The sequence below is a fragment of the Pongo pygmaeus genome, chromosome 20, assembly GCF_028885625.2.
Source record: "Pongo pygmaeus isolate AG05252 chromosome 20, NHGRI_mPonPyg2-v2.0_pri, whole genome shotgun sequence".
In the NCBI taxonomy this organism is placed as follows: domain Eukaryota; kingdom Metazoa; phylum Chordata; class Mammalia; order Primates; family Hominidae; genus Pongo; species Pongo pygmaeus.
The window spans coordinates 60,385,008-60,410,199 of NC_072393.2; the positions used below are offsets into that span (position 1 = coordinate 60,385,008).

Genomic DNA, 25,192 nt, shown 5'->3' on the forward strand with positions numbered 1-25,192 from the left:
TGAGCATGCGTGTGATCAGAGGTGGGAACAAGTAGACGGTGGCCGGGGTGAGTGTGGGGTCAGTTTACTGGGCATGGGTCAGTCAGAGGCTGGGCTGGCCAGGGTCGGGTAGGGCAGCAGTTTGTCTGGACCCCGAGAAACCCAACTGGAATCCAGGGCCTCATCTGCTTCAAAGCCAAAGTCTTCCTCAACCTTAATCTGCAAGAGATAAGGAACAAGGTGTTAACAGGCCTGGGAATCTAGAAAATCCCATCAGCTTCACCATTTTTGTTTTCATTTTGTTTTGATTTTTAGAGACAGGGTCTCACTCTGTTGCCCAGGCTGGAGTGCAGTGGTGCCATCATAGTTCACTGCAGCCTCTGCCTCCCAGGCTCAAGTGATCCTCCCATCTCAGCTTCCCAAGTAGCTGGGACTACAGGCACATGCCAACCAAGCCTAACATGTTTTTTTCTTTTTGGTAGAGATGGGGTCTCAGTATGTTGCTCAGGCAGGTCTCAAACTCCTGGCGTCAAGTGATCCTCCCACCTAGGCCTCCCAAAGTGCTGGGATTACAGGCATGAGCCACTGCACCTGGCCAGCCTCGCAGTTCTTGTCTTCCCAGGCCAGTCACCTTCCTCTTTACACCTCAGAGGCAATCCCAGTGTTCCTGGGTCCAGATGTTCTTCCAGCTTTCCTCCCCGCACTGGGCCTTCCCTTCCACTCCATCTTCTCTGATCCTTCCTTCCCCTCTACTCCCAGCCTTCTCTAGCTATCTGCTATTTTTCCTTCTCCAGGTCTTCCTCCTTCCCTTTCCAACTTTGTCTCCTTTTTACCCAAGCCTTTACCCCACTTTTTCCAACTACTTCCCTGCCTGATCCTAGGCCTCCAACATGTCCTGGTTCACCTCCCTTCTCCAACTTTCCCCAGCCCTGGGCCCCTCGGGGTGCAGAACCAAAACCCAAGAGCTCTGAACTTGACTCAGCCCCAGCCCTGGCCCCGGCCCCTCCCCTTGAGTCCCCCGCTCCTTACCTGCACTAGCGCCAGCTCTGGAGCTCCAGTCCCTCCCCTTGAGTCCCTGCCTCCTCACCTGCACTGGCACCAGCTCTGGAGTCCCAGTCCCTCCCCTTGAGTTCCCACCTTCCTCACCTGCACTGGGGTCAGCTCTGGAGTCAGCGCATTTCCTGCTCGGCGTCCATCCCGTGGCACTCGCCGCCTCTTCCGCCCACTGGGCCCCTCGCCGGGGGCTGGGCTGCCAGGTTCTGGGGGTGCAGGAGTCCTTCTGGGCGGGGACAGTGCCTCTTTCTCTGGAGGCTCATTCTCAGCATTGCCTGGGGTGGGGGCATCTGTGCCCTGGCTGCCCTCATCCTGGCAGGGAGGAGGGGGGGGTAGGTGATGGGTGGGTCCTGAGCTCCCAGTTCCTGACCCTGCTGGAGGCCCAACACTCACCTCCAGCACAATGGTGAACTGGCTGGCCCGGTAGTCATCCCCATAGGAGTCCAGCACTCTCATGAGGAACCTGCTCAGGGGGAGAAGCCACCAATGGAATAACTTACGTCCTATCAGCTGGGGAAAAGGGCCACACAATCGAGCTCAGCTCCCACTCCACTCAACGCCAAAGCCGTCCTGGACCCAGACGGTCCTGAGCTCTGGCATTGGAGGCCTGGGAGCCATGCCCTTGACCAGCCTTGAGACCTCGAGCCAGACAAGGCGACCATTCTGAGGCTGAGTTTCCTGCTCTGCAAACGACATGACACCCTCGGCTGGATGTTGCAATGGTGACACTGAAGTAGTGACACCAGACGATTTCTGTACTTAATGTGATGTCAGCACTTAGTAAACATTCATATGTGAGTTGTAAATTTTATTGATAGCTGAAGAGAGGGGAGTACAGAACGCTCCTCCTAATGACCTCACCTCTTATAAACACCCTCTTCTCTTCTTTCCCCAGCCCCTGCCTCCAGAGTTCCTTAAAGTTCTAATTGATGGAACGCCTCCTCTGCACCAGCACCTGGACAGGTTTGTTGTTGTTGTTTTGAGACAGAATCTCACTCTGTTGCCCAGGCTGGAGTGCAGTGGCGTGATCTTGGCTCACCACAACCTCCACCTCCCTGGTTCCAGCGATTCTCCTGCCTCAGCCTCCCGAGTAGCTGGGATTACAGGCGCCCGCCACTACGCCCGGCTAATTTTTTTGTATTTTTAGTAGAGACGGAGTTTCACCGTGTTAGCCAGAATGGTCTCGATCTCCTGACCTCGTGATCCGCCTGCCTCGGCCTCCCAAAGTGCTAGGATTACAGGCGTGAGCCACCGTGCCCAGCCTATTTCAACTTAAGTGAAAATCTCACCTGTGGCCGGCGGCTACCGTGCTGGACAGCACAGGTGCGGACAGAGGAACCCTGGGAGCCGCAGGTTTCAGCTTTGGGGAGGGAGGATGAACTAGCAAAGGCGGCCAAGAAGGAACAGCCGGAAAGGCAGGAGACCCCAGGATGCTGGGTGCCCAGGATGGCAAGAATGGGCTCCAGGGAAGAGCACATAGCCCTGGGCCACTGCACCGAGCCTGAGCCAAGGACTGAGATGAGAACTGTGGTTGATGCAACAACGTGGAGCCATTCCTACAAAGCTTGCTCCAATGTTGATGGGACAGGGACACTGTGAGTGGCAGGGGCAGCACCCACCTGGGCAGGTTCTGTGGAGACGCACAGTGGGAAGCTCTGAGCTCAGCTCACCACCTGCAAGCTCCGGCTTAACCCCGCCGCAGCCTCATGATATTGGTGCTGCCCTTAGTTGATAGGAAACAGCTCAGAGAAGGGACACTGCTTGCTTAGAGTCATACCGCAAAAAAAAAAAAAAACTTGCAGCCAGGTCTGTGCTTGTGTGCCTTCCATCCTGCTGTTCCCTCCCTTCAGGGGGAGGAGGCCCCTCCACCCGGCCCTCCCTCAGTCCCAGTGCTCAGCCCCCTCCACCCGGCCCTCCCTCAGTCCCAGTGCTCAGCCCTCTCCACCCGGCCGTCCCTCAGTCTGAGCACACAGCCCCCTCCACCCAGCCCTCCTTCAGTCCGAGCCCACAGTCCCCTCTACCCGGCCCTCCCTCAGTCCCACTGCTCAGCCCTCTGCTGCAAGACCAAATCCCACTCTTCTTGTTTGCCTCAGCCCCCGGCCCTCATCTCCAGCTTCTCCTTGTGGCTTGTGTGGATGTGGGAGTGGGAGAGACAGAGCGGCTGGGAGCACTTGGGAGCTGAGGCTCACGGGCCCAGAGGGGACGGAGAAGGGGTTACCTCCGTTCCTGCTGCAGCCTCCGAGTTATCCTCTGCACCTGATGGAGCCTGTTCAGGACCCGCTCGTTCACCTGTGGGGTGGGAAACTCCCATCAGCTGGATCCCACGGCTCCCGTTCATTTGTTTAACGGATGTTTAATGGGGCACGCACTAAACTCTGGGGAGACTGGCCAAAGACCATCCCGTGGCCTGAGGTCCTTCCACCTTCCCATCCTACCGGCTCCCCTCTCACCATGCCACAGTCCTGAGTGCCCTCCAGTGGGGGCCTTCCGCATGCTGTTCCTCTACCTGGACCCTCTCCCCAGCCATCCGCACAACTCACTCTCCACTCCAAGTCTTAGGTCAACTGTTACCTGCTCAGAGAGCCCGAACGTCCCATTAAGTCGAAACACACCAGGCCAGGCGCGGTGGCTCACGCCTGTAATCCCAGCACTTTGGGAGGCCGAGGCGAGTAGATCCCCTGAGGTCAGGAGTTCGAGACCAGCCTGGCCAACATGATGAAACCCCATCTCTACTAAAAATACAAAAAGTTAGCCGGGCATGGTGGCAGGCGCCTGCAGGATAGTTGCACGAACCCGGGAGGTGGAGGGGTGAAGTGAGGTGAGATCACCCCACTGCACTCCAGCCTGGGCAACAGAGCGAGATTCTGTTTCAAAAAAAAAAGTTGCAACACACCCACCCCCCCCTTCCCATGCCAGAACCCCACCTGGCCATTCACTCTTAGCTTTATTTCCTCCTAGTGTTCATCTGATGAGGCAGGACGCAGCCTCTCTGCCTCTCTGCTTATTCTGCTGACTGACCGCCTCTCCAGCCAGAGCATGAGCTGAAAAATGACAGCGACTTGTTCCTACATCCCGTGCCTTAACCAGACCCTGGCATGTAGTACATCCTCCATGAACATTTGTGGAATCAATGACTTTGCAAAGTGAGAAGTGCTTGGTGAATACCAAAGAGTCAGACATGCTGGAGGTTAGGGCAGGAGGTGCGACTTTAGTTACGACCTGCAGAGAAGGCCCGTGGGCCCAGACTTGAATAAGGAAACAAAGGGGTGACAGGAGGAAAGTACACCAGGCTGAGGGGACAGCCCTGCACGCAGCTTCTGAAGACTCCAGCCTAGACATGGAGGGAGAGATGTGACTCAGCCAAACAGGGAACCGAAGACAGTGGCTGAAGCAGGTGCTGCTCCTGGGTCAGAAAGACCTGAGTTCAGGGCGGGGCACAGTGGCTCACGTCTGTAATCCCAGCACTTTGGGAGGCCGGGGCGGGCAGATCCCTTGAGGTCAGGAGTTCAAGACCAGCCTGGCCAACATGGTGAAACCCCATCTCTACTAAAGATACAAAAATTGGCCGGATGTTGTAGCGCATGCCTGTAATCCCAGCTACTCAGGAGGCAGAGGTCAGGCGTTCCAGACCAGCCTGGCCAACATGATGAAACCTCATCTCTACTAAAAAAAAAAAAAAAAAAAAAGAAAAATACAAAAATTAGCTGGGTGTGGTGGCGCATGCCTGTAATGCCAGTTTCTCGGGAGGCTGAGGCAGGAGAATCGCTTGAACCCGGGAGGTGGAGGTTGCAGGGAGCCGAGATCACACCACTGCACTCCAGCCTGGGTGACAGAGTGAGACTCTGTCTCAAAAAAAATAAAAAAGTGCCAGGCACGGTGGCTCACATTTGTAATCCCAGCACTTTCAGAGGCCAAGGCGAGCAGATCACCTGAGGTCAGGAGTTTGAGACCAGCCTGACTAACATGGTGAAACCCTGTCTCTACTAAAAATACAAAATTAGCCAGGTGTGGTGGCGCATGCCTGTAATCCCAGCTACTCGGGAGGCTGAGGCAGGAGAATCGCTTGAACCCAGGAGGCAGAGGTTGCAGTGAGCTGAGATTGCAGCATTGCACTCCAGCCTGGACAACAAGAGCGAAACTCCATCTAAAAAAAAAAAAAGAGTTCAAGTTTTGGCTCTAGCTTGGCACAGTGGCTCATGCCTATAATCCTAGCACTTTGAGAGGCCAAGGCAGGAGGATCACTCGAGGCCAGGAGTTCGACACCAGCCTGGGCAACAGAGTGAGACCCCGACACTCAAAAACTAACAAAAAAAATTAGCTGGGCTTGGTGGCTGTAGTCCCAGCTCCTTTGGAGGCTGAGATTGCTAGAGCCCAGGATGTTGGGGCTGCAGTGAACCACAGTCATGCCACTGCACTCCAGCCTGGGCAACAGAGCAAGACCCTGTCTCAAAAAAAAATCTCAGATCTGCCACTGCTGAGCTCTGAGCTTGGGTGCATTACTTAACCTCTCTGAGCCTTGATTTTCTATACTTGTAAAATAGGAGTAATCTATTCCTGGGGGGTGGATTAACAGCAGAGGCTCCAGTTGAGTCCGTTTGGGCTTGGTGTCTGTCTGTTAAACAGAGTTTGGAAGATGCCCCTGGCCTCTAGCCTTCCTCCTTACAGAACTCCCCAACACTGTCATTAAGAATTGAGGCCAGATGCGGTGGCTCATGCCTGTAATCCTAGCATTTTGGGAGGTCAAGGCGAGTGGATCACTTGAGGTCAGGAGTTCAAGACCAGCCTGGGCAACATGGCAAAACCTCATCTCTACAAAAAGTACAAAAATTAGCCAGGTGTGGTGGTGTGCGCCTGTAGTCCCAGTTTTTTTGGGGGCTGAGGCAGGAGGACTGCTTGAACCTGGGAGATGAGGCTGCAATGAGCTGAGACTGTGCCACTGCACTCCAGCTTTGGTGACAAAATGAGACCCTGTCTCAAAAAAGAGAAAAAGAGTTGAAGACCAGGCATGGTGGCTCAAGCCTGTAATCCCAGCACCTTGGGAGGCTGAGGCAGGCGGATCACCTGAGGTCAGGAGTTTGAGACCAGCCTGGCCAACATGGTGAAACCCTGTCTCTACTAAAAATACAAAAATTAGCTGGGTGTGGTGGCAGGCGCCTGTAATCCCAGCTACTAGGGAGGCTGAGTCAGGAGAATCACTTGAACCCCGGAGGTGGAGGTTACAGTGAGCTGAGATGGTGCCATTGCACTCCAGCCTGGGAGACAAGAGCGAGACTCCATCTCAAAAAAAAAGATTTGAATTATTTCCCCCAAAAGAGGGTGTTGAGGCTCTAACCCCCAGTACCTCAGGATCGCCTTATATGGAGACAGTGTCGTTACAAAAGTAATCAAGTTCAAATGAAGCCAGTGGGTGGGCCCTAATCCAGTATGACTGGAGTCCTTATAAAAAGGGGAAATTGGGACACAGACACACACACAGAGGGAACAGCAATGTAAAGATGAAGGCGGAGATCAGGGTGATGTTTCTACGTGCCAATGACTGCCAGAAACCTCCAGAAGCCAGGGGAGAGGCCTGGAAGATTCTCACAACCCTATCGACACCTTGCCTTGGACGTCTAGCCTTCAGAACTGTCAGACAAGAATTTCTGTGCTTGAGGGACCCTGTTTGTGATAAGTTCTGGGAGTCCAAGCAAACTAATACAACTCTCTTCAGAGTTTCAGGCATCCAGACCTGATGCTGTCCCTCCCCTGTCTGAAACCCTTCAGTGGCTCCTTCACTCTCAAAGAAAAAAAAATATCCAGACTTCTTGTCCTGGTGTTCCTGGCCTGCCAAGATCTGAGCCCTGCCTGCTGTTTAATCCTCATTGATTGATTGATTGATTGATTGATTTTGAGACGGAGTCTCACTCTGTCACCCAGGCTGGAGTACGGCAGCATGATCTTGGCTCACTGCAACCTCCGCCTCCCGGGTTCAAGCAATTCTCATGCCTCAGCCTCCCGAGTAGCTGGGACTACAGGCGCACACCACCACACCTGGCTAATTTTTTTGTATTTTAGTAGAGACGGGGTTTCACCATGTTGGCCAGGCTGGTCTCGAACTCCTAACCTCAGGTGATCCGCCTGCTTCAGCCTCCCACGGTGCTGGGATTACAGGCATGAGCCACCACGCCCAGCCCATCCTCATTCTCAGCAAGGAGGCTATTGCAGTCATTCAGCCCAGACAGTTGGAGTTTGCAGTGGCAGCCGTGGGATGGAGGGGAGGAGAAGGGTCCAGAGACACTCAAGAGGCAGAATGAATGAGTCGAGAGGAGTGAATCCTGGCAGGGGTATGGGAGATGTGAAGAGCTTGGGCTTTAACCTGTGAGCGGTGCCACGCATTGAGAGGCCCCCGGGAGACATCAGAGAACCCATCTGCGTTGTCAGGGAAGCTCCACGGGAGATGGCCCTTCCAGGGGCCCGGCACAGGGCCAGACACATAATGCATGCTAAATGACTGAATATATAAGCGGAAGATTCCTTCAGCAAGCCAAGAAAGGCTGGGCATGTGGAAAGGCAGAGATTGCGGGGGGCGGTAGTTTAGGCCAGGGGACCCCAAAACAGGGGGATCCGCACTCACCTACCTGCTCGATCTCCCGGCAGCGCCGACCTAGTGCCTGGTACTTTCTGCGATTTAATTCCCGCTGGCGCCGCCGCCGACCCCGGGCTGCCTCTTCCTCTTCATCTCGTTCCCGGAGCCCTGAGCCGCCCAGACCACCTGACACAAACTCCACTTCCGTCTCCAGCTCGCTCTCCAGGATGTGGCCACCAAATAGGGGAGGCAACGCCAACTCTGAACCTGGCGGCGCTGAGAACTCCTCAAAGCCCACGGCTGCCATGGTCCTGAGGGGCAGGGAAAGGCTCAGGGGCTCTGGATCCTGGACCCCCAGCCCCTTCTCCCACTGAACCAGGAGCCCAGACCCCAACCCCTTTTCCCTCAGACCTGGGAGTCCAGGCCTCCAGCCCCTCCTCCCTGAGATCCTAGAATCCAGGCCCCCAGCCCCTCCTCCCTCAGACCGTAGAATCCAGCCCCCAGCCCTCCTCTCTCAGACCCAGGAGTCCAAGTGCGCAACTCCCCCTTCGCAACACCCACAGGGTTCAAGCCCTGACCCCCTCCTCCCAGGATCCAAGAGTCCAGACCTCCAGACTTTTTCTCTCCAAGGACCCAGGCAGTCCAAGCCCCAACCCTCAACCAGACGCAAGAGTCCTGGCTTCCAGCCTCCTCGTCTCTCAGATCCAGCAGTCCAAACCCCTAACCTTCTCCTCCCTCAGGATGACCCCAGTCCATAAAAGGGTTCTAAGGTAAAGCAGTTGCATGAACTACAACCCCCATCAGACCTCAGCGTAAAAGCTCATATGGTTGCACACAATGCAGCTGCACTGTTTTCTGGGATTCGCACTTTTTCACAAGGGCTCAGCCACATACCCTTCTCTCTGCTCCAATTCCATCTCCGCGACCTCCGGAAGCCCCGGGCCTCAGAGCTTCCAATCTGTTCAATCTGTAGGTTAAGCCGTTCGCAAAACTACTTGTCCCATCAGGCTCAGCAGCCGAGGACGGCGGGACGTGGCCCTAGACCTTGTGGGAGTTGTAGTTTCTTGTTTCCGGCTTCGCTTCGGCCCACCCCCACGTCCACCCCGAATCCCTGCATAAAGGCCTTGCTTTCTTGTCTAACGCCGCAACCAGTCCTCTGAGTTGCCAACGTCTTTCTTCTTGTCTCGACGCCCCGTCGTCCGGCCACAGCGATTCTCCGCTTAGCAGGATCGGTCCACAGCGGGCCGTGAGTCCCTTTCCTCCTCGCGGCTTACCGCCTCTTTCCGCCTAGTGCCAGGTGTTAATAAAGTTGTTGTTTCAAATGCGGCCAGGAACATCGCGAGCGGGGACTAATCAGAGATAGCTTTGCCTCTATAACGGCGCGAGAATGAGACGTCATCGGTGAGCGACGAACGCTCTGGGAAAGCTTATTTCCTAGAAACAGTGGTGCGCGGAGAGGAGAGGTGAGTGTGATGGAGACGAGGGGGGAGCGGGAGGCCGGGCTCCTGGGTCTGGGAGAAGTGTGTGAGGAAAAAGGCGGGCCTTTACAGCTTGGTTTTTGGTTTTTTGTTGTTTGTTTGTTTGGAGACGGAGTCTCGGTCTGTTGCCCAGGTTGGAGTGCAGTGGCGCGATCTCGGCTCATGGCAACCTCCGTCTCCCGGGTTCAAACGATTCTCCTGCCTCAGCCTCCAGAGTAGCTGGGATTGCAGGCGCCCGCCACCACCCCTGGCTAATTTTTGTATTTTTAGTAGAGACGTGGGGTTTCCCCACGTTGGTCAGGCTGGTCTCGAACTCCTGATCTCGTGATCTGCCCGCCTCGGCCTCCCAAAGTGCTGTGATTACAGGCGTGACCCACCGCGCCTGGCCAGTTGTTTGTTTGTTTGTTTGCTTTGTCTGAGACGAAGTTTCGCTCTTGTTGCCCAGGATGGAGTGCAGTGGCGCAATCTCGGTTCACTGCAACCTCCTCCTCCCGGGTTCAAGCGATTCTCCTGCCTCAGCCTCCCGAGTAGCTGGGATTACAGGCATGCACCACCACACCCAGCTAATTTTTTGTATTTTTAGTAGAGACAGAGTTTCACCATGTTGGCCAGGCTGGTCTCGAACTCCTGACCTCAGGTGATCCACCCGCCTGGGCCTCCCAAAGTGCTGGGATTACAGGCATGAGCCACTGCCCCTGGCCTTTTACATCTCATTTACCCAAAAGTCTTAATATGCGCCTACCATGGTGTGGCCCTGGGGATGTGGAAGGAGCAAAAATTGTTCCCTGCCCTCTTAGAGCTTTGGTTGATGCCTGGCAGACAGGCTTTATCAAATAATTACTTCATTAATCACAAATGTGTGAAGTGCCTTACTGTAGACACGCAGAGCGTGCGGGACACGTTATCACAAAGCAACCTCCTGTAGTCTAGAGTGGGGCGTGTGGGTCAGGGAGGTGGAACGTGAGAGCTGAAGGCTGAGGAGATGCTGGGCTACTAAGAAGTGAGGAGAGCCAGACGCCATGGCTCACTCCTGTAATCCCAGCACTTTGGGTGGCCCAGGCGAAAGGATCACTTGAGCCCAGAAGTTGGAGACCAGCCTGAGCAACACAGTAAGACCCTGTCTCTACAGAAAAATTTAAAAATTAGCCAGGCGTGCTGGTGTGTGCCTGTCATCTCAGCTATCGGGAGGCTGAGGCGGGAGAATCTCTTGAGCCCAGGTGGTCGAGGCTGCAGTGAGCTATGATGGCGCCACTGCACTGCAGCCTAGGTGACAGAGCAAGACATTGTCTCAAAAAAAAAGAAAAGAAAAAACAAAGTGAAGGAAAGAGCCACTTTAGTTACAAGAGAGTCCTTATACAAAGACCTGGAGGTGGGAAGAGACTGATAATGTAATCAACTCGTTTCTGCTATTCAGAGGCAGAAGAAGTTGGGGGTGGTGAAAGTAAAGCAGCTTTATTGATCAAATGCTCGCAGATGAGAAATGGCCAAGCTGATGTCTTTAAAAGACCATTTCAAACTTTAGGCTGGGGAGAGGGGCTTAAAAAGGGGAATTTTGAATGGGAAGCATACAGGAGTGGTGCTGGGTACAAGGTATGTGTGTCTTGCTCCAAAGGCTGTCTTGAGTCACGGGCCACCCAGAGCATGGGCTGGTGTCATGTCAACAATGGCCAGGTTGTAGATTGATCGTCTTGAAGTAACCTCTGGAGTTTTGCAGCTGTGTTTCCATACCTAGTTTGTTTCAAGATTAGCCCCTGCGGCGAGGCGCGGTGGCTCACGCCTGTAATCCCAACGGTTTGGGAGGCCAAGGTGGGTCGCTCACTTGAGGTCAAGAGTTCAAGACCAGCCTGGCTTACATGGTGAAACCTTGATTCTACAAAAAAAAAAAAAAAAATGCAAAAAATTAGCTGGGCATGGTGGCAGGTGCCTGTAGTCCCAGCTACTCAGGAGGCTGAGGCAGGAGAATTGCTCAAACCCCGGAGGTGGAGGTTGCAGTGAGCCAAGACTGTGCCACTACACTCCAACCTGGGTGTCAGAGCCAGACTCCATCTTTAAAAAACAAATAAGATTAGCCCCTGGAACTTCTAAGTAAGCACATAGATAAGCCAGCAGTGCAAGACAGTGTCTAGTGGGAAAGGAGGGAAACAAAGAATTTCAAAGTATGTTTTCAAGGCTAAAGGAAAGAAAGGATAAGAAAGTTTGCAAATGCATTTGGAATCTACACCACTTGGTTCCAGTAAGTCTTAGCAAGGTGGCGGTCATAGGGGTGTGCTGCGTCTTGCACATGTCAGAGCTGGAGACTCGCCAGTGAACAAAACAAACTAAAAACTAAAGCACCTGTCGTCATGGAGCCTGCGTGCTAGTGGGGTTGAGAAAGAAGGACCAGGGTCTTCTGGGGGAGAATCATCGCTCAGTAATAAGGAGGGACTTTATTGGGGCAAGTTTTTAGGGAACCCTGCTGTCCCTCCCCAGGCCTCGGGATGTCTCTGGCAGATGAGCTCTTAGCTGATCTCGAAGAGGCAGCAGAAGAGGAGGAAGGAGGAAGCTATGGGGAGGAAGAAGAGGAGCCAGCGATCGAGGATGTGCAGGAGGAGACACAGCTGGATCTTTCCGGGGATTCGGTCAAGACCATCGCCAAGCTATGGGACAGTAAGATGGTAAGAGGACAAGAGGCATTCCTAGCAGGGGGCTTTAGACAGAATCTCCCAGAAGGGGGTGATACAGGCTTCTTTTTGAAGAGTGCTGGATTCTGACTCTCCTCTCCTTTTCTGCAGTTTGCTGAGATTATGATGAAGATTGAGGAGTATATCAGCAAGCAAGCCAAAGCTTCAGAAGGTGCTTCCTCCCACTGTGTACCCCTCCCCATCTCCTGTCTCTCCTGCCAGGCCCCCTGGCTCCCTGGCTGCTGGTGGCTGGGTATATCTCCCTCTCAGCCTTTTCTAGAGCCTTCTTTTTTTTGTTGTTTCTCCCCAACCTGTTCCCTTTTCCACTAAATATATATTGCATTGTAAAGCTCATGCTTCTTAAGTCCTTCCTGTGTGCTGAGCTTACTGATCATGATAGGACGCAGCTTGAGGTTTCCCAGACTTCACTGATTCACATGACCGGTTACAGGGTTTTCGCCACATCTATAAGCCACTTATCCTATTATTTGCTTAACATATTCTTTGAGTCTAGGACTTTTTTTCTTAAATTTATCCGAGAAGGAAGCAAATTGCTACCATGAATGGAAAACTGGTATCATTTGGCAAAGACAAAGTCACTGTATAAAAATAGATATATAATTATTAAAGAACCACCTAAGGCCGGGTGCAGTAGCTCAGGCCTGTAATCCCAGCACTTTGGGAGGCCGAGGCAGGTGGATCACGAGGTCAGGAGATCAAGACCATCCTGGCTAACACGGTGAAGCCCCGTCTCTACTAAAAATACAAAAAATTAGCCGGGCGTGGTGGCGGGTGCTTTGCCTGTAGTCCCAGCTACTCAGGAGGGTGAGGCAGGAGAATGGCGTGAACCTGGGAGGCAGAGCTTGCAGTGAGCCGAGATCGTGCCACTGCACTCCTGCCTGGGAGACAGAGCAAGATTCCGTCTCAAAAAAAAAAAAAAAAAAAAATCACCTAAAACCTTTTCTCATGCCCAAATTGAGAGAACACTAGCTTATCTCATGAGTGCTCAGATTCACTCTTAAGAGGGCAGTCCTGTTACCATTCCTATTCTATTTTTTTTTTTCCTTGAGATGGAGTCTCCCTCTGTCACCCAGGCTGGAGTGCAGTGATGTGATCTTGGCTCATTGCAACCTCCGCCTCCTGGGTTCAAGCGATTCTCCTCCCTCATCCTTATGTGTAGCTGGGATTACAGGTATGCAACACCATGCCTAGCTATTTTGTATTTTTTAGTAGAGACGGGGTTTCACCATGTTGACCAGGCTAGTCTCGAACTCCTGACCTCAAGTGATCCGCCCACCTCGGCCTCCCAAAGTGCTGGGATTACAGGCGTGAGCCACTGTGCCCGGCCTTCCCATTCTTCTTGAATGGAATTTGTTGACGACACGAAGTCATGGGAGGTTTCTGGGGAAAGAAGTGTCGTGAGAGGGCAGAGTTTCGGGAGACTCACTGCTTGCTTTCTTTAACGTTTACCTGGGCACCCAGTTGAATCGCCCAGTTCTTTGCTCTCAAAGTGCTCAAGGTCTAGTGGAAGAGGCAGGCCAGGTTCCAGACAGCTATCGGCGGGTGGTACCAAGCTGGGGACACCGGAGCCACAGGAGGGACTGGCTGACCCTGCCCCAGGTGTCAGGGAAGAATCGATAGCTGAATTGGACTGTAGAGCATGAATGCATGTGCCAGGTAAAGAAAGGGAGAAGGGGGCCCAGGGAAAGATAGCTGCAGGCCTGGGGTCTCAGACATCCAGAGAGAGAATCCTGCAGAGTTCCAGATGCCAGGCCGAGGAATTTCTCCCTCCAGAGGGTTATGGGACACAGAAAGTGACATTTCCTGATGTCAGGCCAGGCTCAGGGATGGAGTCAGACCCTGTCACACCCGGTGTCTGGTTGAGGAGGTAGACGTGAAACATCTCACAAGCTGGTGGCAGTCCCTGTTTACTGGAGGTGCACAAGTGTTGCGGGTACACAGAGGAGGCGTCTGATCCTTCCAGAATGGGAGGGAAGGATTCTGAGTCACTGCCTGAGTCTTAAGGGCTTAAAGAGCCGTTTGAGCATCAGGGTTAGGAACCCAGACTCTGCAGCCGCCCTGCCTGGGGTCAGACCTGAGCTCTGCCTTCTACTGGCTGTGGCATGAGGCAGTTAGTATTTGCATGACTTTTAAACACAACATCTTTTTGTTTGTTTGTTTTTTGAGACAGGGTCTCACTCTGTCACCCAGGCCAGAATGCAGTGGCATGATCCCAGCTCACTGCAGCCTTGACCTTCTGGGCTCAGGCGTTCCTGCCTCAGCCTCCCAGGCAGCTGGGACCACAGGTGTACACCACCGTGCCTGGCTAATTTTTTTTAATTATGTGTAGAGATGGGGTCTCCCTATGTCGCCCAGGTTGCTCTCCAACTCCTGGGCTCAAGCAGTTCTCCTGCCTCAGCCTCCCAAAGTGCTGGGATTACAGGTATGAGCCACTGTGCCTGGCCTCTTATTACTAAAGCACAAAGAAGCGTTTTCCAGAAACAGACATGGGGTAAGGGACGCTCTGGGGAGAGGGAACAGCACATGCAAAGGCCAGGAGGGGTCTGGCGTGGTAGCTTACGCCTGTCATCCCAGCACTTTGGGTGGTCAAGGCAGGTGGATCACCTGAGGTTGGGAGTTCGAGACCAGCCTGCCCAACATGGTGAAACCCTGTCTCTACTAAAAATACAAAAAAAAAATTAGTTGGGCGTGGTGGCACATGCCTGTAATCCCAGCTACTCAGGAGGCTGAGGCAGGAGAATCGCTTGAACCCAGGAGGCGGAGGTTGCAGTGAGCTGAGATCGTGCCACTATACTCTAGCCTGGGCAACAAGAGCGAAATTATGTCTCAAAAAAAAAAAAGGCTAGGAGGAGTGGGTGTCTGGGGCACTGTGATCACTCCTTTATGGCTGGAGTGGAATAAAATGGGATGTGGTGAGAGGATGGGGTGGGAAGGGCGGGAGGCCAGACTGCAGAGTTGCTGAGTCAGCAGATAGGAACTGGGCAACTCCCTGTGTGCCAGGTGCTGTCCTGGGTACTCGGGTGTGGGTATAGCCAACACAGGCACAGCACTGGTCCCTGCAGAGCTTCCGGAGTTGGGGAGGCCTTGAATGTCAGTCTGAGGACTTGGTCATTAGCCTTGGGGCTGTGGGGAGCCGTAGGAGGTTTCACACAGTCAGTTCTGGGGTGGATGGGGTCAAGTCTAGACTGGTGTGGAGGGAGAGGGATTGAAGGCAGGAACACAAGTTCAGGGATGTCTGCAGTCGTCAGCCTGTCGCCTGGTTTACTCTTCAGCCCCTCCGTCCTGACCCCTCCCAGCCTCATCCTCCGTCCCCTCCAGCTGCGGGACCCAGGAGGCAGACATCAGCCTGTCCCTGGTTTACTCTTCAGCCCCTCCGTCCTGACCCCTCCCAGCCTCATCCTCCATCTCCCCCAGCTCTGGGACCCGAGAGGGGGTAGGGATTTAGATACTCACACCCATGCCTCCGTGTCCTCACAGTGATGGGACCAGTGGAGGCAGCGCCTGAATACCGCGTCATCGTGGATGCCAACAACCTGACCGTGGAGATCGAAAATGAGCTGAGTGAGTGCTGGGGGGCAGGCGGAGACAGCCCCGTGTGACGTCCCTCACGCCCCCTCTCCTTTCCCCACTGGCCTTTCCCAGGGTCCTGCCCCTAAGCGCAAGCTCAGATCAAGGTTCACCTGCTGTCACAGAGTGGTTGAAATAAGAAGGAAGTGCGTTCTCTCATGCATGAGTCTGAGGAGCACTCGGGGATGGTGTGGCCGCTTGGCTGCCTGTAGGGCCCCGGCTCTTTCCATCCCGTTGGTCGGCCACCTGCCTCACGGTGCAAGGTGACTGCCCCACCTCCAGCCATCACCTTTGCATTCCCACCAGCAAGGCGCTTCTTTTAAGAACATGTCACTGCAGCTCACATTTTACAGACCAGAACTAATTCCCCTGGTCACACCTAGCGGTAAGGGCGGCTAAGAAATGGAGCCTGTATGCTGGTGCCCGTGTGCCAGGCTACAAGCCAGGGCTTCAGTTACTAAAGGAAGAAGGGGACATTGGTGTTAGGGCCAACCAGCAGAGTCTACCTTCCATCTCACCCGACACCTGCCTGTCCCGTTTACCCTAGACATCATCCATAAGTTCATCCGGGATAAGTACTCGAAGAGATTCCCTGAACTGGAGTCCTTGGTCCCCAATGCACTGGATTACATCCGCACGGTCAAGGTGAGCGCAGAGAAGGCGGGGTGCTTCCGCTGGTGTGAAGGGGCAGGCGGGGCTCACTCTTGGACCCCCTCCCAGAGGCCTCGGGGTCTGGAGACGATGGAGAGGAGTGGGTGAGGGCTCAGTGGCCCAGTCTGCCCAGCGTGGGAGGGACAGAGCCTGGACAGGACGTTCTCAGGGCTCCCCTCCTAACCCGGTCTCCCGAGAGGGCGTCCCCTCTGGCCTGACCCGTGCTGCTCCCACTGTGGTCGGAGCCGGTAGATTGGAGTTGACATCCGAAGGTTGACACAGGGCAGGCACGCGGAGATTTGGGGGAGAGAGACGTCTAAGTGCGGAGAGCTGGAGAGGGAACAAGCGGGGAGGAAGTGAGGCGGGGAAGGAGGGGATGGGGAAGAGGTCGGATCACGTCCAGCCTTTGGGTCTTAGGAGAAAGCCAAGGAAGGGTTTTGGAAAAGAGGGGCGGGTGCGCGTGAGGGCGGGGAGAGGAGGAGGTCCCCATGCGTGTCTAGGAAAGGATTAGGATGGCGGTGGGGAAGCCCCTGTAGGGAAGCGAGGCTGAGGATTCACGCCTCCGACTTGATGCGGGCCAGAGGCTTGTGAGGCCGCGGTCTTTCCAGATGCCGCTCTGCCCAGGCTCCGTTTCAGGGTCAGCGAAAGCAGGGCAGATGGTGTGGATGCTTGAGGCGGTGGAGGCAGGAACGGTGTGGATGCTTGAGGTGGTGGAGGCAGGAGAGGTCCCCAGTGCAGAGACCCTGACTGTCCCAGTGTCGCCAAGAAGAGACCCGAGGAGGTGCTGAGCAAGAGAGGTTCTCGAGCCTTCCTGAGTTCCCAAGCCTCCCCTGTCTTCTCTGCTCGCCCCCAGGAGCTGGGCAACAGCCTGGACAAGTGCAAGAACAATGAGAACCTGCAGCAGATCCTCACCAATGCCACCATCATGGTCGTCAGCGTCACCGCCTCCACCACCCAGGGGTATGTCCGCTGTGAGGGAGGCACCGGGCCCGGGCTAATGGGACTGGGGATTAGGCTGGAGCTACATACGCAGGTGTGCACATGCACGTGCACACACACACGCACACACACACACACACACACAGAACTGAGAGGGTTGGGGCTGGGCACACCTGCCCCTGCAGGCAGCAGCTGTCGGAGGAGGAGCTGGAGCGGCTGGAGGAAGCCTGCGACATGGCGCTGGAGCTGAACGCCTCCAAGCACCGCATCTACGAGTACGTGGAGTCCCGGATGTCCTTCATCGCGCCCAACCTGTCCATCATTATCGGGGCATCCACGGCCGCCAAGATCATGGGTGAGGCCCCGGGCTGGGTCCCAAGGAGCGGGGCTCTGCTGACACTGTGACCTTGGGGAAGCTGCATCCTTTTCTGTAGAATGGGGGCTTTGGCACCTGGGCTCGGCACCCCGTCTCCCTGGACGTCACAGAGGTCAGCCAGCCTGGCACACAGCCAAGCCTTGTCTGTGGGAAAGCACTCACCCACAGCCCCTTCTCCCTCCCCTGTGCTGGAAACCCAGAGAGGACCACACCCGGGCCCTGTTGTCAGAGAGCGCCTGGTTTGATGAAAATGGTTCCAAAACACAGACATCCCTGGAACAGGGGTAGTGTGGCTTAGCACAAATGTGGTGATCAGCTTCCTGTTGGGGGCCTCCTCCCTGCACCCCCAGGGCAGCTGCCCTCCCTCTCTGAGCCTCCTTTGCATCTGCCCCTCGTGGAATGGGCCAGGTCGCCCACCTGGCAGGGCCACCGAGGAATCCAACCAGAACCTCATGTAAAGGTGCCTGGCACACGTCGAGCCCCCAGGCAGATTCACGCACCCCCACCTCCCTGCTTTCTTCTGACCGCCCCTGCTCCCTTCCTCCCTCCCTCCCACCGCAGGTGTGGCCGGCGGCCTGACCAACCTCTCCAAGATGCCCGCCTGCAACATCATGCTGCTTGGGGCCCAGCGCAAGACGCTGTCAGGCTTCTCGTCTACCTCAGTGCTGCCCCACACCGGCTACATCTACCACAGTGACATCGTGCAGTCCCTGCCCCCGGTGAGCCCACCGCGTCACGGCCCCTCCCCCGGCCCCCCTGGAGCCTTCCGCTGTGCCCAGACAGCCTGAGCAGCCACCCCACCATCTGGCCCAGCTGACGGTAGCACTCAGGAGCTGGGAACAGGGTGGCATGGTACGTGAGAGCCAGGGCTCTGCAGCACACCAGCTCCAGCACCCACCAGTCGGGTGACTGTGGGCAAGAGGCGTGAACGCTCTGTGCCTCAGTCTCCTCTCCTATCAAATGGCAGCACAGCACCTGCTTCATGAGTTGGGACGAGGGCTCAGTGCAGATGAAGCACTTACAGGTCAGGCCTAGCTCACGACAAGCAGCATCGGGTTAGTGTGCAACTGCTCCGAAGACCACCCTCAAGTTTGACCATTCACTAGAAAGACTCACAGAATCCACTGAGGGCTGCACATCAGCCATGGGGAGAGACACACAGGAGGGGCAGGAGAGGTCACCAACCTCGGAGCTTCCGGGGTCCTCTCCCTGCAGTCGGGACACATCACCCTCCCAGCATCGACGCCTGACAGCACACACACAGGACCGCCAGCCTGGTGGGGCGCAGTGGCTTGCGCCTGTCATCCCAGCACTTTGGGAGGCCGAGGTGGGCAGATCACCTGAGGTCAGGTGTTCGAGACCAGCCTGGCCAACATGGTGAAACCCCATCTCTACCAAAAATACAAAAAAACTAGCTGGGTATGGTGGCCCACACTTATAATCCCATCTACTTGGGAGGCTGAGGCAGGAGAATCACTTGAACCCAGGAGGTGGAGGTTGCAGTGAGCTAAGATCATACCACTGCCCTCCAGCCTGGGTGACAGAGTGAGACTGTCTCAAAAAAAAAAAACAAGCAAGACAGGTTCTGGGACAGACAGGCCTGGGTCCGGACCCTGCTCTGTCCGACTGTGGCGAGTGACCTCAGGCTCATGGCCCTGTGCCCTGCTTGGCCTCCCCCAGGGATGGGGAGAACAATAGCACTGATGGCCAAGGCCGGTTGGGCATTTCCTGGCCCCACCCCCCAGCCCTGTGTGGGTTTTTTTTTTTTTTTTGGTCTTTTCTGTGACCCTTTAGGTCAGGCACTGCTACTGGAACACACCCAGGGAGGCTGGCAGGTCGCCCCATCCTGGGAGGAGGGAGAGCGGGCGATAGAACCCAGGACTGGTGGGCCTAGGGCTCGGGACTCCAGCTGCCTCACTGCACCCCTGCCATCGCCGCCGCCTCACAGCCCTAGGCATATGGGTTAAACCTGCCCCAGGGAGCCTGGTGTCTTGTCACCCAGGCCTCTGCCTCTTCATTTGCCCATCTCACATCAGTCCAGGCACAGGCCGTAGACATCACAGGCCCGGAAGGGAGGCCAGGGCTGGCCATCATCGCTTCACTGTGGCTGACAGCTGGGCTCTGTTTGCGGTTTGGATTGGAACCCTGGCTCCATCACCTGCTGGCTGTCTCCCTGGCCACATGACTTGAAGCCTTGGTTTCCACATCTGAAAAGGGGGTGCAATGATCACACCAGCCCAATATTTGAATATTTGATGAGATGATCCAAGGGGCGTGCTTAGCACAGGGCTGGCATCCAGGCCGAGCACACTCCCCCCGGTGTCTCCACAGTCACCACTGTGCTCGTCGTCAGCATGTCTTACTGTCATCCTTACCTGACGGCCACTTACCAGCCGGGACATGGCTCTGTGCCCTGCCCTCATCCCCTCTTCCTGTGAAGTGGGAGCTGAGAGCACACACCTCTAGAGCCCAAGGGTGGAAAGCCCCCTTCCGGGACCAGGGTAGAGCCAGAGGAGGAGCGTGCGCGGTCCTTTGCTATTACCTCTGTCTGTCTGTCTCACACAGATTCCACCCCCGTTTTCCATTGCTCCAGGATCTGCGGCGGAAAGCGGCCCGGCTGGTGGCCGCCAAGTGCACACTGGCAGCCCGTGTGGACAGTTTCCACGAGAGCACGGAGGGGAAGGTGAGGAGGGAAAGGTGAGGGGCGGCCGGGCGTCTTTTCCTCTGGCCTGGGGTGTCTCTGCGGGGAGAGCCCTCAGCAGGGAGCCCGCCCCAGCGAGCACTGTCCTACCAAGGCCGAGGCAGTGCTTCTGGCCACCCTCCCTGGGGTCAGGCACCCCCTTCCCCAGTGGGGTTTCCTAGGGCTGCTGTTGGAAGGTAGCATGAACCTACTGGCTTAAAACAGTGCAGGTGTGGCCGGGTGCGGTAGCTCACGCCTGTAATCCCAGCACTTTGGGAGGCCAAGGTGCGTGGGTTACAAGGTCAGGAGTTTGAGACCAGCCTGGCCAACATGGTGAAACCCCATCTCTACCAAAATTAGCCGGGTGTGGTGGCATGCGCCTGTAATCCCAGTTACTCAGGAGGCTGAGGCAGGAGAATTGCTTGAACCTGGGAGACAGAGGTTGCAGTGAACTGAGATTGCATCATTGCACTCCAGCCTGGGTGACAGAGCGAGACTCCATCTAAAAATAAAAACAAAAACAAAAACAAAAAACAGCGCAGGTTTATTATCTGTGGTCCTGTAGGTCAGAAGTCCAAAATGAGTTTCACTGGGCTGAAGTCAGGGTGTCAGCCTGGAGCGTTCCTTCTGGGGGATTCAAGGGATAATCCATTCCCTTGTCTTTTCTAGCTTCTAGGGGTCACTGGCACCCCTTAGCTCGTGGCCCTCCCTCTGTCTGCGGAGCCAGCCACATAGCACTCTCAGACCTCTCTCTGACTCTGCTTCTGTCTTCATATCTCGGCCTCTGTTTTTGTTCCCCTCTTCTATTTTAAGGGCCCCTGTGGCTATACTGAGCCTACTCAGATGGTCCAGGATAGTCTTCCCAGCTCACAATCCTTAAAATCCTTCTTAACCTCTTCACATCCCTTTTGCCCTGTGATTCTGGGAATTAGAACATGGGCCTCCTTGGGCATGTGTGTGTTGGTGGGGGTGTAATTTGCCTTCCACACCAGGATCTGTCCCCGCTGCAACAGGGGATGTTATTCAAGTAATTATTCAGTTATCTTCTGTCTTCTTGGTAGATGTACTCGGGAGAGGAGACGTTTTCTGTCTTGTGAACTGTCGTTTGCCAAGCACCTAGCCTGGCACAGCGTTCAGGTGTTCCGTGTCCCCTTCTTCTTCTTTCCCTCTCCCCATCTCACCCCTGGTCTGGGTGTGGGGGGTGCAGCTGTGAGTAGCACAGACAGGAGCCCTGGCCCGTGGCGTGGACATTCTTGTGGGGGCCGGGTCAAAGAGACAGTCAACAGGTGAACCCTGTCCTGTGTCTAGCAGTGCTAAGTCAACACCAAGAAGAAAAAGAAAGGGGGTTGTAGTGAGGCAACATTAGGTGCTGATTTAACTAAGGCACGTGGATATTCGGGGGGCCCACTCAGAGGAGGCCTGGGTGGGCAGCCCATGTGAGCAGCTGCAGGACCTCCCCCTCGCCCTCCCCAGGTGGGCTACGAACTGAAGGATGAGATCGAGCGCAAATTCGACAAGTGGCAGGAGCCGCCGCCCGTGAAGCAGGTGAAGCCGCTGCCTGCGCCCCTGGATGGGCAGCGGAAGAAGCGAGGCGGCCGCAGGTGAGGGGCCCTGGGGGTCCAGTAGGCATGGGGGTCACGGAGGGGAGAAGCCGGCGTCCTCCTCCCAGCTGACTCCCTGGCACCGCCCGCCCACCCGTCCCCAGGTACCGCAAGATGAAGGAGCGGCTGGGGCTGACAGAGATCCGGAAGCAGGCCAACCGTATGAGCTTCGGAGAGGTCAGACTCTCAGAGCGCCCTCCTCAACCCCACAGGCAGCCAGCCGCCACTGCCCTCTGCCTCCTGTCACTGTCCCTCCTCTCGTCCTGTGGCCCTGGCTCATGTCTAGGACACTGTCCCAGCCTCCTCCCTCATCCCCCGGCCTCTATTCTCGTGTCCATCCATTCAGCCCCAGAGTGACCCTTGTAACCTGCGGAGCCTGTGTCTCCGGCGCTTAGAGCCCCTGCAGCTTCCCATTGCCCCAGGCTCCTTGGCCTGTTCCTCCCTGCCCAGAGGCTCCGCAGTGCCCTGCTGCACGGCCGCCCCGTCCCTGGGCCCCGCCAGTCTCCTCTGTTATCCCAGCGTCATCCCCTTGGTCCTGCAAGACCGAACTCAGAGGCCACCTCATCCTATTAAACCTCTTCTGGTTCCTGACATCCCCCAACCCACACGAGTAAGGAAGGAATGGCCTCTCAACTCTGAGCTCACAGAGCAGTGCTAGGACCGGGCCCCTCTCAGGCTCTCCAGCATACCCCACTTGTGGGGGCCCCCAGGCCTCAGCCGGGCTGAGTGGGTACCTGAGCAGGTGCCCGTGGGACCAGCCGGCTGGTGACCGCTGGGCTTCCGGCTGGTGGAGGGGATGCCTCGGTGGCTGGAGGGCAGGGCCTGGTCGCTGAACTGCAGGGCGCCTCCCCTTCTCCCTAGATCGAGGAGGATGCCTACCAGGAGGACCTGGGATTCAGCCTGGGCCACCTGGGCAAGTCGGGCAGTGGGCGTGTGCGGCAGACGCAGGTAAACGAGGCCACCAAGGCCAGGATCTCCAAGACGCTGCAGGTATGGGCCAGAACCAGGTGGGGCTGGGGACCAAGGGACACAAGGTTGGGGGAGCCCAGATCGCAGCCTCCCTGTCCTCCCCACAGCGGACCCTGCAGAAGCAGAGCGTCGTGTACGGCGGGAAGTCCACCATCCGCGACCGCTCCTCGGGCACGGCCTCCAGCGTGGCCTTCACCCCACTCCAGGTACCTCCCCTGGGCTGGCTCTGTCCCTGGCCCCGAGACCTTGGCAAGGCCCCTTGCCCTCTGCCCCTGTGAAGCAGGCCAGGATGAGTCCCCTCACGGGGCTGTTGTGGAGGGTGTGGTGACGAGGTATGCAGAGGACGTAGGCAGCTCCTGGCACACAGGAAGAGGTTAGCAGAGACGAGAGGCCAGCGCTGAGCAGTCCTCGTGAGCACGGACCGCTTTAGAACCAGGCCCACAGCTGTGTCCAGGGTGCCCATTTCCTCTCTCTGGGGCCTTGAGCGGGTTACAGTGCTCAGCCTCCAGGCCCTCCAGTTCAAAATGGCCAGGACGGTTAAGGTAACCTCAGGACCCCACTCAAGAAAGTTCCTGGCTAGGTGGGCTTGGATGTCACGTGTGGGTCCAGGCCCCAGCCAGTCAGCAGTGAGCAGCGTGGAGCATGGCAGTCACCGCATCGTCGGTGCCTCGGTTCACCATCCACAGAGCAGGGCCAGCCTGCACCATGGGGGCGAGACAGCAGCCAGCTCATTTGCTGAGTCAGCGGGTGTCTATGCAGCACCTACTGAGTTCTATCGGTGTTGCCGGCTCTGGGGATGAAGCGATGAATGAGAGACAAGTCTTACCTTCATGCAGCCAGTGGGTGGCCGGGCACAGACAGCTCAGTAAGATGTCCAGTGTAGTAAAAGGCGCAAATGCCAGGGAGGGGAGGAGGTGGAAGGTAGGGGGTGGGACAGGGGAGGCTCTCGTTTTGGAGCAGCCAGGGAGGGCCTCTTTGAGAAGATGAGGCCAGTGGCTATGCCTTTCCAAGCCTCCCCTCCTCCATCATGAGGTGCTCAGGACTGAAAAGAATGCACAGGAAGCACTTGGCACTGGGCTTACCATTAGAGCCCGATGACTGGGTCCTGTTATTATTTTTAGAGACAGGGGCTCGCTCTGTTGCCTTGAAAATATTTAGGAAGTGCCGGCCAGGTGTTGGCTCCCATTGCTGCACTATGATCGTCAGTGGTGTTGGTGTGATTTGTGCTAGGACCTCGGGCCAGCCATGTCCCCCAGGGACTCAGTTTCCTCATGCAGAAACGGCGCAGGATTGGCTGTCCTCAAGCATTGGTGGTTTTTAGCACCCCCTGAGGAACTTCATACAAATCTAGGCGCCCTGGTTCCTCCCCACCCTCTCCCTCCAGACCCACTGAGTCAGAATCTCCCAAGACAGGGCAACTCCAGGGACAGGCAAACTGTCTCATGCCCACCCAAGGCCTGAGTGCCATGGGGAAGGGCCTGGGGGGCTCTGATGGGTCACAGTTGGGGCCTTCTCCTCACCTAACCCATCATCCTCTCTCCCTCACCTGCCCAGGGCCTGGAGATTGTGAACCCACAGGCAGCAGAGAAGAAGGTGGCTGAGGCCAACCAGAAGTATTTCTCCAGCATGGCTGAGTTCCTCAAGGTCAAGGGCGAGAAGAGTGGCCTCATGTCCACCTGAATGACTGCGTGTGTCCAAGGTGGCTTCCCACTGAAGGGACACAGAGGTCTAGTCCTTCTGAAGGGCTGGGATTGGGTTCTGGCAGGGAGAACCTACCCTGCCACCGGCCCCAGTGCTGAGACTGCCTAGGGAGGAGGCCTTGGAAGAGCCCGGCCTGGCCTCCCCCAGGACCGAGATCACCGCCCGGTATGGGCTAGAGCAGGTCTTCATCATGCCTTGTCTTTTTTATTTTAACTGAGAAAGGAGAAACTTTTTTGAAAAGAGTACAATTAAAAGGACATTATCAAGATCTGTCCTTGGGGAGTGATCATTTTTCAAACAGCTGGGGCAACTAGAAGAGTCAGAGCTGTGGAGTTTTGAGAAAAGAGCTTGGCCCTCGGGTCCAAGTGGTGTCTAGGCCCACTCCCTTCCCCGTTACTTTCTCGTCATGGGATCCCAGAAGGAAAAAGCCCTCTCCAACCCCCTGGAGAACCTCAGTCACTTTGATAGCAAATGATGTGGCTGCCGACAGCCACAGATCTCAGCGCAGGCCGACCGGGATTGCTGTCCACCTCAGGCCAGCCTCCTCACCTTTCCAAGCCTCCACACCTACGCCCAGGTGCCCAGGACTGGAAAGAATGTGCAGAAAGCACTTAGCATGGGACTTGCCATCAGCGCTTTATAACCAGGTCCTGTTATTACTGGGTTTTTTTTAGAGACAGGGTCTCTGTTGCCCAGGTTGGAGTACAGTGATGCGATCAAGCTCACTACAGCCTCAAACTCCTGGGCTGGGATTACAGGCATGAACCACTGCAACTGGCCTCCTGGTTAATTTAAATTTTTTTTTTTTTTTTCTGAGGTGGAGTCTCACTCTGTCACCCAGACTAGAGTACAGTGGTGCAATCTTGGCTCACTGCAACCTCTACCTCCTGGGTTCAAGCAATTCTCCTGCCTCAGCCTCCTGAGTAGCTGGGATTACAGGCATGCGCCACCA

At 55.9% G+C, this 25,192-nt stretch overlaps 2 protein-coding genes across 4 annotated transcripts; one reads left to right on the plus strand and one right to left on the minus strand.

Moving 5' to 3' along the window:
• Positions 1-48: 48 nt before the first annotated feature.
• On the minus strand, positions 49-8,972 carry TFPT (TCF3 fusion partner). 2 transcript variants are annotated; one of them, XM_054462977.2, is made up of 6 exons: positions 8,492-8,972; positions 7,650-7,908; positions 3,251-3,321; positions 1,426-1,495; positions 1,126-1,344; positions 49-198 (listed from the first exon to the last, which is right to left on the minus strand). In XM_054462977.2, exons 1-6 carry the CDS (start codon positions 8,512-8,514, stop codon positions 79-81), a joined length of 762 nt encoding a protein of 253 aa, XP_054318952.1. In that variant the 5' UTR covers positions 8,515-8,972; the 3' UTR covers positions 49-78. The 2 variants fall into 2 exon arrangements, with proteins under 2 accessions (XP_054318952.1, XP_054318953.1); XM_054462978.2 differs by lacking the exon at positions 8,492-8,972 and adding an exon at positions 8,206-8,326.
• Positions 8,081-24,506, plus strand: PRPF31 (pre-mRNA processing factor 31). Of its 2 annotated transcripts, XM_054462971.2 has the most exons (15): positions 8,081-8,367; positions 8,929-9,060; positions 11,545-11,729; positions 11,847-11,907; positions 15,234-15,317; positions 15,871-15,968; positions 16,828-16,934; positions 17,099-17,268; positions 17,851-18,008; positions 19,883-19,972; positions 21,443-21,570; positions 21,675-21,747; positions 22,432-22,560; positions 22,647-22,745; positions 24,094-24,506. In XM_054462971.2, the coding sequence occupies exons 3-15, from the start codon at positions 11,553-11,555 to the stop codon at positions 24,217-24,219; spliced, it is 1,500 nt and encodes a 499-aa protein (XP_054318946.1). In that variant the 5' UTR covers positions 8,081-8,367; positions 8,929-9,060; positions 11,545-11,552; the 3' UTR covers positions 24,220-24,506. The 2 variants fall into 2 exon arrangements, with proteins under 2 accessions (XP_054318946.1, XP_054318947.1); XM_054462972.2 differs by lacking the exon at positions 8,081-8,367 and having other exon boundaries at positions 9,054-10,184.
• The last annotated feature ends 686 nt before the right edge of the window (positions 24,507-25,192 follow it).